This window comes from Cygnus atratus, chromosome 4 (assembly GCF_013377495.2).
Source record: "Cygnus atratus isolate AKBS03 ecotype Queensland, Australia chromosome 4, CAtr_DNAZoo_HiC_assembly, whole genome shotgun sequence".
Taxonomy (NCBI): Eukaryota; Metazoa; Chordata; class Aves; order Anseriformes; family Anatidae; genus Cygnus; species Cygnus atratus.
In genome coordinates, this window is record NC_066365.1 from 5,824,034 (window position 1) to 5,838,001 (window position 13,968).

Genomic DNA, 13,968 nt, shown 5'->3' on the forward strand with positions numbered 1-13,968 from the left:
CTCACTCTCAAGCCAGTCTTTTCTCCATCATGTGTGACACGTTCAGAACTTCCCAGTCCGTGTCTTCCTTTAATTGGTAGCAGTTACAAGCTGGTGCCTCCTGTTCGATGTCACGTGTGTACATCTTGGAGTAAAAAGTGTATTTGGCCTGGTTGGAGGTCAGCAAAAATTGCTTGATGGCTGTATTGCTCCTAACAAATAGGCGAGAGTGAATGCAGCTCAGTCAGTTTTGGGTCGTTTCTTGTACCTTCACAGCTATTCTGTGCTCTGCAGAATGCCCGTGTTGTCTTGAGCTTTCCCACAAGCCAGCATCCTGTATCCATTGTAATCTTAGTGCTCTAAAACTTTACAAATTGCCTTTTGGGAAGGACCTTTGAAGAAGCAAGCTGTTGTGAGGGTTTCTGGCATCTTGAAAGGGTGAGAGGCTTGGCACAGCGCTGTTCTCAATAGCTCTTGCAGGCTGAGCTCAGCCTTGTAAGCAAGGCTCTGTTTACAGGAAAAACCATGCATTTCCTAAACTGTCTCCCTGCATCTGTACTGCTTATATCCCAGGTTTTGCCATGTACCAGAGACTATTTTAGGAGCATTCAAAAACTGCATAAACAAGATTTGCCTTTTGTAAATCTGTAATTACAGGAGGAGAAAAAAAAAAGGTATTTTAATAAGTATTGAAATAGGTGTTTATGTAGCGTGATCTACAGTTGGTCTGCACTCCTACTTTTCAAAGTGGCTAGCTGAGCGTTGGATGGTTGATGTGAGACATTAAAAAGAAGCTGAAGTACCTGCCTATATTCTCATAATCAGGTGGCTTTAAAAGGTTTCAAGCTGTGCACTCTGAAAAACTTGGAAGGCTCCAAGAGCTTGTAGCATATTTGGCCACGTACTTTCTATAGACTTCAAGATGTTGCTTCATTCTTTCCCTTGGACCCTAGTGATAAGGGGTGTGTGTGTTTGCTTTCCACATGTATAGAGTTAAACTAAAGGAAGAGAATTTGAGTATCTTTGCTTCAAATTACCTTGCCTCTAGAGAGTGCATTGGAGTAGAAACTACTCCTTGCCCTAGTGCCATTTGTGGTTCCCAGCAGCCCTGTAGAGCTCAGTGCTGGTTAGTCAGGGTGCTGCCCTTCTGTAACACAGCACAACGATGTGCCTGAAGCTTTACAGTCGAGCAGCTTGCCGAAGAAGGCTCGGACAAGGTTTGTACAGCGAGCTGTTTTGTTCACCACTGTGTGGTTATTTCCAACCAAGGCAATACAGCATGCCCGTGATGCTGAAAGCCGGTCCTTTTACATCACTCAGACATCCAGAAGCATCCTTGTTGAACTGTGCAGCACTTCTGTAGCTGAAAGTTGATTCTGTCCTCTGTTTTTCTTCTTTTTTTTTTTTTCCTCTTCCTCTCAGCTAGCCAGTTCTGGATGTGGTATGATTAGACTCAGGAAAGAAATCATTTTGTATGGATTTCTACTGGTAAAAAAAAAAAAATAGTCAGCAGATCTGCATCTCTGGGGATTTTATTTTTTAATTTTTTTTTCCAGACATGACAGCATCTTTCCTGTCTCTTGATGATGCAAATAGGATTTTATGGGTCATAATGAAATATTTTATCGATCATATTATGAAAAATCAATGGAAAAAGTTGCCCTGGCTGTCAATTCTGTGGTGCCTACAATATATGCAGTGACAGGTTTGACTGCTCACCATTGTGGCTGAGAAGAGAATACCTTGGGGTGCCCAATTATAGCAGCAGTGAGAGGAAATTCAGAAGAGTAATTTTGGCTTCCTTCATTGCCTTTATGTTGGCCTCTGAATGAGTGGCCGTTCCACTCCTTTCAGATTTCACAGCAGCAAGAGCACTAATGGCAACTCTGTGCAATTTTGACTTCTCATGTCCATGAGATTGAATCAATGCTTTTCCTTCCACATTTAGTAAAACAATTTTCCACGCACACTGAGCAGCTATTCTTGTCTATACCTGCTTTGAGATGGGCTAGATGAACTGGAAGATTTTATAGAAAGCTCTCTCTTCTTTCTTTCTCTTCTGCTCCTGCCACCCCCCCCCCCCCCCGTTTTATTTTTATTTTTTTATGAGCTGCAGATTGACAATGGAGTAATTCCTCTAAAGGAGGTAGTTTTTAAGGGAAAGAAGTGGAAAAGCCAAGTGTTTTAACAGGGCTCATCTCATAAAGGGTGGAAGTTTAAAGCAGGAAAGAAGAATGTTAACAGAACCAGAAAACAGCAGCTGAGCTCTCTCAGCTCAAGGAAGGATATGCACTTCAGGCCCTGTTACCGTAGCATCTGAACACCTGAATTGTTAATGTGTTTATTGCTATAACATTCCTGCGTGGCTTGGAGCAGAATCTTTTGCAAGGGAACTGTGACCTAGAAACCCAGTAATGACATTAGGTACCTAAAGGTGGTTCTGAGCAGAGTTTAGGTGCTGAAATCCATTCCTGCAGTCAGTAAGTTCCCTGTTCAGCTACCTCTGGAGGTGCTGCATCTACGGACAACTGGATTTTGCTTTTGTATTGCCTAGGACTGCTCAGAATTGGAGTCCCACTACGTAGCTCCTAAAGAAGCGTGCCCTGACCCCAAAACAAAGCATTCCTCTGCCCAAGTTCTGACCAAAACGTGCTGGTTTTTCAGGGGAGCTGAGCTTCTGATGAGCATCATTTCTCTGTTTTGGTCAATTTTAAAGCATAGATGGAAAAGGAGGGAGCCTAGTGGGGAAGGTGCTTCTTGGTGAAGACAAAGGCTGGGGTCAAGCGCTGTCGCTGAGCACTGTCTCTTAGTGTGCTGTTTAGCATGAAGATCGCATCCATGTGCAGAAATGAGAACAGGCAGCAGAGCTCTCCATTCCCACACCACAAAGTCATGCTTCCCCTTAGGCATAGTTCTCTCCCTCTGGTCCAGCAGATACGTGATTATAATTTAGGCTGAGTGTCAGGAGCAACTCATTCCTCAAGGATAGGGATGTCTTGGACTCTCTTGCTCCCTCTGTACCCTTTGTACCAAAGGCCTGAGTCTCTTATGGCAGTAGTTTAAAAATGGTGACCGTGCTTCTTAAGAGGAACCCGGCTGCATTTTTGGAAAACATCTGCATGTTGGTGGGCAAGAGATCTCTTTCCAGCTTCTGTGGCAGGAGGTCATGTGTAACTTAAAATCTCTCTTAACTGTAATTGATTGATCACAGTTAACTGAACAAGCAGGGACTTTGTTTGCCCTTCACCAGGGGCTGTTTGGGAATAGCCATGAGCAGGAAGACCGTCCACGGATCAGACAGTGTCTGGGCACTGCTTAGCTTGTGCTCCAGCAGCAAGGAGGCAGACATCAAATAGGCAGCAGATCTCTTTGGTTTGTTTTTATCAGCACAAGGTGTAACGCATAAGCCCTTCTAAAAGAGGGCGGTGGTTTTCCTAGTGTGATATTGTGCTGCGTAATATCATAATAGTGTGATAGTGTAAATTTTTCCCTAGTGTAAATTATGCTGCAGAGATCCACCTCCAGAGAAATCTAACAGCAACACACAGTTGGTGACTATCACCTGGCAGTGAACTTCCTCTCTGGAAGAAAACGGCTCCAACGTTCCCAACTACTTAAGACCGACTATAGTTGGCTGTATGGCTACTTAGTTATGTATTTATGTAGCTCTACAGTGTCATACTATAAATGCACGGATAGAGAGCACACACAAATATTTGTTGGGCACACAAACTTCTCAGGTCTCCTTTAGGCTTTTCTAACACAGTTCTCCAGCAAGGTTCCGTAAGGTTTTCTTCTTTTTTTTTTTTGGGGGGGGGGGGGGGGGGGTGGGTCTAAGTACACTTCTCTCCGCTTGCCTGTGTTCCCCAACGAAGCAGCTGCTGCCGTGCAGGACATGGTGTCAGAGGCACTGCTTTCTCCGTGTAGCAGCTGCAGGAGCTCTGAAACCTTGTGGCTACACTTGACCTGGTTTCCTCGACAAAAGCACATCTGGTTTTCAGTTCGATTTAACCTGGAAACCATGTCTCTGTGCTGGGGCTGGGATTCCTGAATTGCACACGCTTCTTTACAACTCCGGTGTGTTGCTGCTGGGCAAATTACCAAGATGGCAAATCCAAAACGTTCCCCGTGTGCTCTCCCAGTAGTCCTATAGGAGAGGCCCACCTCCTCACAGCGGTCACTGTTGATACAGGTGAGTTCCCTCGGTGCTCCCGCTAGTTCAGCTGGTTTTTGTTGCCCGGGGTTTTGGCCAGAAGAGCCCAGGGTGTCCTCTGTGAGGCTGGCGTGTGGTGGCCTCAGTCCCTGTCTTCCCTGGAGCAGCTCAGCTGAGGAACTTGTGCAGCGTGCCCAAGGGTGCTGCAGGAACCTGGGTGAAGATGGAAATAGGCTGCTCTTGTTTGCGCCCTGTGCCAGTGACATCCGAGTGCTCTGGTGCGAAGGAGCAGTCATCTTCACCTTAAATAAGAGCTGGGAGGATAAGTGCCTGCAAACTGCAGCCCTCTGACAAAGTGCATGCTTGTGGTGTGGCGAGCGTTAACAGCAGAGTGACACAGAGGCGAGATTTGCCAGGGTTACTGATTACAAGACACTTAAATTCTGGAAGAGCAGGCAAGCTTGAGGCTTTAAAATTCTGCCTTATACGGTCCCTTCCAGTCTCCTGTCCCTCTGCCTCGGGGAGGCTGTGTGGGTGCCGCAAAGGTTCAAAGGCAGCCGTAATACAGAGCCTGGATGATTTTGGCGAGGGCCCGGACTGAAGGGGCTGTCATGCAAAACAAATGTGCTGGGGGTGGTTGGTGGTGGAGGGAACAGCTAATAGATGTTTTCCCTTTGCTGGACATCTGTCACCTGCCCCCACGCCAACCCTCCCTCTGTTCCTAGCAAAGCATTTGCTGCCATTAATGAGGGCTGAATTCCTGCTGTCTGACCAGCTTTATACCTGTCCAAATGTCAGCAGACCTCGGGCCGCGCAGGTGGGGAGAAGGGCTAGTCGCAGGAAATCTGGTGCCTCTCTTTCAGGGGGGAGAGATGGGAAAATGCCACCCCCCGTCTAAATCAGGCACGTTCGCTGTGACGGTAATTGGAATGCAGACTGGGAGCCCCAGGATGCCACTTTCCCCATCCCTTTTCAGAGCAGACTGCACTTTAAGCCATCCCCTCCAGTTAAATGTCTTTACCAAAGTGGTCTCTGTGAAGGCTTACATACAGGAAGATAATGGTGCTGTCATTTTTACAAATAATCACAACAGGAGCAGAAAAATAAGAGGAAGATGATTATGCCTGAAAATCCAGCAAGGTTCCACTCGCTAATGCGGTGGAAGCTAAAAGAAAGCTGAACCACAGTTGCGAGCTGCTACTGCCAGGCACCAGACCAGCTTTTGTGCGGTGACTTAGGAGCATGCAGTTGTGTTTCCATGACATTAGGAGGAAGTGTGCTTACCCTGGAATGGTTTTCCTCGTGTAAAGTACTAGGAAGACAAAGCGGTTAATGTGCTAGTTGAAGCAAATCCTGACTGGGAGAAACAGGTTAACCTTGATTAGCTTGGCTGCCTTGTGAAGGAAGAAACTGTGAACCCTCTCATGGCCTCCTCCAGCAGTGACGCTGTTTGTATGCTGAGGATTAAACCCCATCTTAAAATGAAGTGGAACAGCAGGCTCCCCCTCCCTCCCTCCGCTCTGCCGTATAACGATTTGAAGTGTTTTGTGGCATGGAAGAACTTTGGGAGGACGGGAGCGACGTGCCTGCACATACAGCCAGAATATTTTAAGGCATTTGCATCCTGGATGCTCTGAATCGGCTCAGGGAGGGCCTGAATATCAAAGTGCTCAAAGCACTGGCCTAATGGAAAAATGGTCTGGGGGGAAAGTGGTACCATAGGGCTCCTTCCTACATCTGAAAGGAACAGGGACAGACTCCAAACCTGGAAGGAAGGCAGCCATGTGCAGTGAAAAATAAGGCAACGTCTGAACTTAAAGGCTTGGGGTACGTGTTTATACCACACAGTGGGAAGTGTGTGACTCCTCTCCCGATGGCTGGCATCTGGGCACCCCTCTTGTGCTCACAGGGGCTCGTGCATGGATTGGGGCTGCTGGCACCCCACTGATAACGAGGTGGCTGAACTGAGCATGCTGTTAGGGGCTCGAGTGCTTTGGGGCTCAGTACGTGAGTCAAGCACACAGCATCAAGCCCCAGTTTCCTCTGTTGATCAGAAAGGATGGCAGGATAGTAGGTCTTTAATAGGTATCTCCCTGTTTGTTACTTTCTTATTCCAGTGCAAATTTTTTCCTCTCCCTCTAAACAGGAGGATTTTTAATCAGCAGCACTTTCTGTGCTTGCTTCATACATACCAGTTACTCCCTTTGCAGGTCAGAGGTGAGGCAAGTAAAACATGGAGCTGATTGACTTCTTTGTGAGTTCTGCAAGAATTGCTCCTAGTACAATATTTGCCCTAATTAAACCAACTTAGGGAATCATTTACAGGTTGAAGTAAAGGGACCCACTTAATACATAAGCTCAGCTGGAAAACAGAACGTCTGGTGCAGTGATGGAGGGAGAACAGTTGCTGTAGCTCATGGGAGGAGCAGGGGCTAAAGCTGTCAGTCCTCAGACAAAATGGTCAGTTGCTGAATGCCTTAAAATTGTTAGTTATGTCCACACTAGGTAAGTGTAGCTGGGTGTAACAGAAATTTGACAGATGCATGTTCTTCAGGAAAAAATGTTACTGCGCCAGTTAAACAGCAGACTGTTGAGTTACTGCTGAGATGTGGTGGGAGCACCACCATTAAAATTGGTGGATGCTGGACTGTCAGCAAGCTTCAGTGAGGTTGGCATGACACTTGTCATGTGAGTGTGCAAGTCACCAAGATCCCTGCCTTGCAGCTCTGTAGGTAGGCATGTTGCTGTACTCTTCTGAGCAGAGAGATACCAAACCAATTGTGTGTTTCTAAAAGCTCTGCTTTGTGGCTAGGTGTCAAAGCGCAGGGTTTGCCTTTAAATCCAAGGTCTTGCTTCCGTGCTTTGAGACCTACCTGAATGAGAGATTTGGCTTTTTAAAATGTCATAATTAGTATTTTAAAGTACTGGTGAAAAAGTGCATGCAGAGAAACCACCACTTCTTAATCCATGCCTTCTCTTGTAAGATGATTTATTTTGGAGTGGTAAAACCTTTTGTTTATTTGTTTCTTCCCCACTCCTCCATGCTGGCTACCTTTCTGTGTCTTTGAGCAAACCACGTGTTGCTCTTAAATTTGCCTGGGGTTTGTTCACGCCTGGCTTGGCTTGTCATAGCCATTTTGGTCATTCCCATAAAAAAAAATGTATATATCATCTTCTGAGTCTCTGAGGTGTTAAGGCAGGAAACAGCCAGACAGAAGACTAAGAGGAGGAGGAGCAAGGCAGGAGCTACCTGTGGGAGCTGGATGCTCAGCTGCATGCCCCCAGGTGCAGCTCATTTCTGAGGGCTAGTCCCTGCAGTCTGGGGACTGACGGAGGTGGTACCTTGATCGCAGCCACCTGAGACATGAGCAGACTGCTCCGTGCTGGGGAGAGCGCGTGTTTGTGGGAGCAGCATGGTTAAGCAGGTACCATTTGACTTTGGCCTTGACCAGGGAGGGTTACGCATTGTTAGCAGCGCCTCTGAAGCGAGATCTGTCAAGAACTGCACTGAAGAGAGCTGCTTATGTGAAAAGGCAGCCGGTGGGAACGTTCATTAATGGCAGGACTTTTTCCTGGGAAGGCTAAAGGGGTGATAGACCTTTTGTTAAAGCTAGTGCATCTGTCAGTTCCAGCTGTCTAATGCATTAAAGGGCACCTGCACACAGAAAAGAGCAACACTTGGCTGCCGCAGTGGGTTCGCCTGCCTTGAGACGTTCCCATCTGGGAATATGCCCAGAGCCAGGGGTGAACATCACAGCTTTTCTGAGTTTTAAATCACTGATTCCCCAAGACACTTAGCCATATAAATGTACGGAGCATGGAGGCTTTCCCAAGGTGCATAGCATTGATGGATGGGGTAACCGGGGTTGACAGCAGACCTGGGGTCTTTAAAAAAGCAAGCTTGAAAAGCATGAAAGTGCTGATTGTTGCAGCGCTGTTTTGCAGCCACAGAGAGAGCAATTTCTGCCTCTTCTCACAGGAGAGGATATTGCAGGTTTCTGTCCTGATATCCCTTGAAGTTAAAAGAAGGGGCTGCGAAAATATGCTTTTGTCTAGTGCTCGCCAGTGCAGGAACATGTGTCCTGGTATTCGTTTAGACATAATTTCTTACTGCTTTTTTTTCCCTAGATTGTTTGATTTAAATTATACATGAGATTTTATTTTATCATTTTGTTTCTTAATACTGTCCACTGGAGCATCCTGACATTTGGAGTAATTAGAAACCAACTGAAAAATGCATAAATGGGTAGAAATAAACACCCAAAAAAACCATCCGAACCCCAGACTCCCTCTTGTTCTGCCTCTCCCCTCTGCCAGGTGTGTTTCCATGGCTGTTACTTGAGCAGTAAGCAAATTCCAGCAGTGAGTATGCCACATTCACCTGTGTCCACAGATACCAGGAAGAAGCCAGTGATGATGCTCTACAGCCTCTTCCTGTCCCTAAAAACGCCTCCCTCCATCACTTCAGACACGGATTTTATTTAGCAGTAGCCTGTGCTGGGTAGTGCCCGAAATCTTTAAAGGCTGGAGTCAAAGCAGACCTAGGAATAAGCATGGTGTCTGGGTCTCCTGGTTTGGAGTCTCCTATGATGTGTTTCATTTAAGCTTTTCAGTCGAGGAAGATAGAGGGGGGCTGAAACAGTGTGGTGTGCGTGGATGCTTTGCTGAGAAGTTTGGGCCTGCTTCTTTCCTGCTGCTTCTGAAGCTCAGGAACGGCGTTATCCCCATACAGCAGTCAATGCGCTCAATTTCTAGGCTGCTCAAGTATGCAGTTTCCTCTGTTTCTCATAACAGCTTTAATTTCTACAGCTAGCAGCTTCCCCAGCCCTGTAATTGTCATCCGGTCCCTACAGGGCTCCTGGCCTGTGGTTGGCACTAGGGGTCCAGTTTCAGCACGCTGCTGTTGTTGCTAACTGATAAAAGTGACAGGGAAAGACAAGGTTCTCCAGGACAGACTTAGAGTGCATTAAATAAATATAAATTTTATTAAAAACACCCACATCTCAGCGTTATCAGGAATGATATAATAATAAACAGCTTTCAAATAACCTGCATTACATTACAATACTTACAGTATTTATAACCATCCTCAGATTCTTTTTATAGACATACCAAACATTTCATGAAAATGAATGAAACTAAAGTAAAAAAAAAAAAAAAGTAGAACATAAGCATAGAAAATGCACACAGAAGTTCATTACCTTAGTGTCAAACTGCTAAAGTTTCCTACACAAGTTAACCACTAGCTTTAGAAGTGAACTTTATACCACTGTGCGTCAATCAAGATGAAAAATTCATTCAAGTAAAGTTGACACCACTCAGAAGCATCTTCAAGTATGGCTATAGTCAACCTGATAATCCTATACAAGCAATTTTATGTCTGCTTTGTCATTCGATCCAACTGAGGCAGGGTTCTGTACACCAAAAATTACAGTTCGGGTATTTACAATACATAACTGATTCACCAACTAAGCTTCCTGCTCTTGCTGCCAGCAGTTTGGCAAATGACAGTGCACGGCATGTTAACCAAACGTCTACTGTGGATCAGATGAATAATATAGGACTTAAAACATAATCACCAAAAGATGAAGATTAGAAATGATTTAATTAATCTGACACATAACCATCATTAAATTTTTCTTTAAAAAGGCGAAACTTTTGTTTCAATGCAGTGGGTAAAGTCACAGACTGAGAATTAAAAAAAAAACAAAATTGCCATAATAAATATTTGACCATTAAACCCAAAGGCCTCCTTTGATTTACTCAAGTTAGGTTGTGATTCTGTTAGATAAAATTTCTTTTGACCGAACTTAATCTTACAGTATATTGCACAAGATATATCTGGGACATGGAGGTTTGCATGTTTAGGGAAGCCCTTGTACAGACTGTACCTTTTTATACTTTTATTTTATTTATTACAGTATCCAAGAAGCCTTGTTTAGAGAGTGACTTGAAAAACTCTAGCAAACAGTCACTTGCCAAACCCCTGCCTTACATTTTTCCCTTTAATCAGCTCAGTGCATTCTACTTTCTTTTGTTTATTCATTTGAAACAGGCAAAACATTCTAAATCTCTTAAACACTTTCATTACAATAAAAAGAGCTAACGAATTTACAAAATTAGTTTTAGTTACATCAATACATGTACAAGAAAAATTAGAGAAGGGATTCAAAAGAAAAGCATTAAATCCCTGAAGAAAAAAAGAAAAAACAAAACAAAAGAATAATATATTTAACCTACAACAGCTTTACATACACACAGGTGACACATTGGCATAGGAGAACATGAGCTGAAATATCCCTGAATTTTTAGAACCAAAAAAAAAAAGTTGAAGTTCAAGTTATACTTGCTAAAATGTCAAGTATTGAGAGAGTTTTTTTTTGTTTTGTTTTTTTTTCAAAGGCTATTGGGGGAAAAAAGATGGTATACAATATATAAACTTTCACACTCAGTTCAATATCCTATTGCCAAACTAGTGTTGAGGTATATGACAAGTAGGAACATCACTCAAACCTTTTAATGTATTTTTAGCTCACATTATGATATATTTGTAGCAGGCTGAGTAGCACCATGATGTGAATTCAGCTCAAAACCCAAATATATATAGATTTAATATTTTTACAGTACTAAAATACTAAAGCATTGCGTTAAAAAAAGTTTTGTTTACAATTTAATTTACTATACAACTCTCCTGCTTTTTTTAATAGAAATTAATGTTTTAAAACCACCACAGCAAGCCAGCTGCCTATTTTTTTTTTCTATTTAATCAACGGAATCACACAGAACTAACCCTGTTTCATTCATCTTGTGTAGGCATCGGTCTGCTCAATCTTCCTGGAAAAGAGGACACTTGCACCGAGAAATGACTTACACCACAATGTACATAATTATCAACACAAAAGCAGTCTGCCATTCAATAGTTGAAGAGCATACAGATCTTTAAAAACAGCAGAAGCCCAAGCTAACTAGTTGTAGTCTGTTGCATGCTGCTAATTATTACCTGTGGTTAATATAAAATTCTTTCCTTAAAACTGTACATATTTGAGCAATGAACTTGTCATAATTGTAGAAAACAGTTTACAGTATAGCTGTGTGAGATGAGCACCAGAAAAACATGTGTTTTGTGTACTAAAGTATTCCCTTATATCCAGTAAGCCCCATTTTTACCATAACTGACTGTATTAAAAATGGATATGTAGCCCACTAGCAGATGCATGGCTAAAACAAAAGTATTTAAAAGCTTTTTTTTTTATTTTAAAAAAATTATCTTTGCATTTTAAAATCAAAGTAAACTCTTTTTTTTTTTTTTAATGTCTTAGTACCTTAGCATTGTTGAAGTTGCCAAGCTTAGGTAGACAAAGTGCTTTTGAAACACTATTTTAAAAAAAAATATCTCTCTCTATATTTTATTGTCCTTTTCTAGGACTTGACTGGATGAGCAAAATCCAGAGGTCTTTGTAATTCCCATATGTTAAAAAGTAAGCTTATTTTAACACCAGGTAAATTCAATACATACATGAATGAAAAGGTCCTCCCTGTTGTTGAAGAACATTTGAATACATCATTGACATTTTAATTGTTATAAAGGCATTAACTGTTTGACTGTTAAAATAAAGACACCGTTCTCTTAGATAGCACCATGTTTTTAGAATATCCAAACAAATTCAGTGTTTTGCTGTCTATTCATTATGTTTTATATGTATCTACTTTGTTAAATAAAATCAAGAGACTAATAAGATTACAGTAAAAACTGCATGTTAAAAAGCCATAATTCCAGTATTTCAGTACATCATAGATTCAGCACCAGATGTTATTTTAAGATTCCTGCAGTTGTAATACTACAGTATTATTTTTTAGGATTTTTTTTTGCTCCTGTTCCATGACTATGCAAACTCAATGACATTAAAAGTGGTCACAGATGTGCAAAACTGTAAGAAAAAAAAATCCATTTGCAGATTCTCTCTTTCAGTAATGGAGCCAGTGTTTTCAAATGTAAATTGTGAAACACTTTTTGTTTTGTTTTTGTTTTTGCATAGGATGCTTTGGTCTTGTTTCCTACATGCCATCTGTGACCACTTAAAAACCAGTGGAAAAGAAGTGCGCTAGTGAGATTACCTCTTTTTGCTGGTGTGCTGAGGCTTTTTCCACCGATGAGTTTAATAAAAACACTGTTTTCTCCTCCACCCTTGCCTTCCCCAAAACCTAAACGAGAACTACCCTACTGATGAGTTGTTTTTTTTTTTCAAATGAGGTAACCAACGAAGGTGTGAAGTTAGATATATCTGTTGTAAGGCCCTGTAACCCGTGTAAAGGCATATGGAGATGTTGTTACTGTGGAGTCTGTGGTGACCGACAGCGTCCGTTGTGCAAGAGACTTGATGAAGCGCACGTACGTTGGCTCCGAGGGTTCATGTGGCTCAGCAGGCTCCCGCTTTGCTTTTTTGCCATAAGATTTCTGAGGCACGTAGTCTGGACCGTATTTTTCACATTCCTCTTCTTTCTCTCTTGCCTTCTCAGCCATCTTGGCCTCCCACAGAGCCAGACCGTGTTTTGGCTCGTTCATACTCTTGTGCTGGTAAAAGACAAGGGATATTCTGGTGGGATGGTTCCTGTTGGGATTTTTTAGGGGGGTCGTTGCATGGAGCTCACGCTTTGCACACTCTATGAGAATTGACCCATGAGATGGAGCAACTGCCACTCCTCCAATTTCTGGATCCAGGAAGCTCTGTTCACTATCTGACCAGACTTCATCAGGATCCTCTGCTTTTTCAGGATTCAGCACATCGGTTTTATCTAAACCACCTTGGGGAGTAGTCCTATCATGGTTTTGACCTGGAAGCATGCTAGACAAACCATTGACTGCATGTGAAATCATTTCGCTATCCTTATTTTGGAGGTGCAACGAATTAGGAGGACCACTAAACATACTTGGAGCAGGATGGTAGTCGTGTGCTAAATGTGGAGGGGGTTGCACATGGTGATGTTCAGTGTTTTTATTCATGGAGGCATAGTCCATGCTTGGATTACTCAGATTAGATTTTAACCTTGAGGCTACCTCCAAAAAATGACCATCAGCCTCGTGGGTGGAGTAAGAGGAGAAAGACCCTACGTGGTGTACATTTGGTCTAATGGTGCAATTACTGAAGGAGTCTACCTGCATATTTTGGTTTCCATAATTCAAGTATTTGGGACCAAAACTCTGGTTATTCCCAAACCTGTGCTGGTATAATGTTTGAATGGGTGGCAGGCTTAGTTTAGACATAGGGTCTTGGCTCTGACAGCTATACAAGTCCATGTGCTGATGCTGGGAGGGGTAGGAGCCCAAGTAAGAGGGGCAGTTGTCCATTGGCATGTTTCCATTGCATGGGTACGGTGGATACTGGTTATTTTGACTTAACGATCCTGAATAAGGGTTCATGGGACTGGAAGAATTCAAATAAGACCCCGCAGGCTGTGATGAGGTGGTGTAAAGGTTCATGGGACTGGACCCTCCATAGGGATCTGAAGTGTATGAAGAGCTTGGATAACCACCAGCTGGATTAGGCAACCTTACATACAGATTTGCAGAACCTGAACCCGAGTAAGAGTTAATAGGATTTGACTGAGAGCTGTTAGGGAGAGTGCGCTGGGGATGTTGCTGCTGTTGTTGTGAGGCTGGTCCTGAAAGGCGTAAAAGATCTGTAGACGTGAAAAGAAAAGAACAAGCGAGCTTTTTTCTTTTTTTTTTCTTTTTTAAAATGCATACTTTATAGATTCCTTATGATATGTATCTATGAGTTTTCTAAGAAAAGTCTATCATATGATACATTAACAGAGGTTCCCTTTCTCATATCTCA

At 43.0% G+C, this 13,968-nt stretch overlaps 1 protein-coding gene across 1 annotated transcript in view; it reads right to left on the minus strand.

The window, feature by feature from the left end:
• Positions 1–9,090: 9,090 nt before the first annotated feature.
• TET2 (tet methylcytosine dioxygenase 2) overlaps positions 9,091–13,968 on the minus strand; it is a 72,947-nt gene continuing 68,069 nt past the window's right edge. Inside the window, exon 10 of the mRNA XM_035540101.2 lies at positions 9,091–13,810. Coding sequence (XP_035395994.1) covers positions 12,405–13,810 — 1,406 coding nt within the window. The 3' untranslated portion in view covers positions 9,091–12,404. The remainder of the gene's footprint in view (positions 13,811–13,968) is intronic.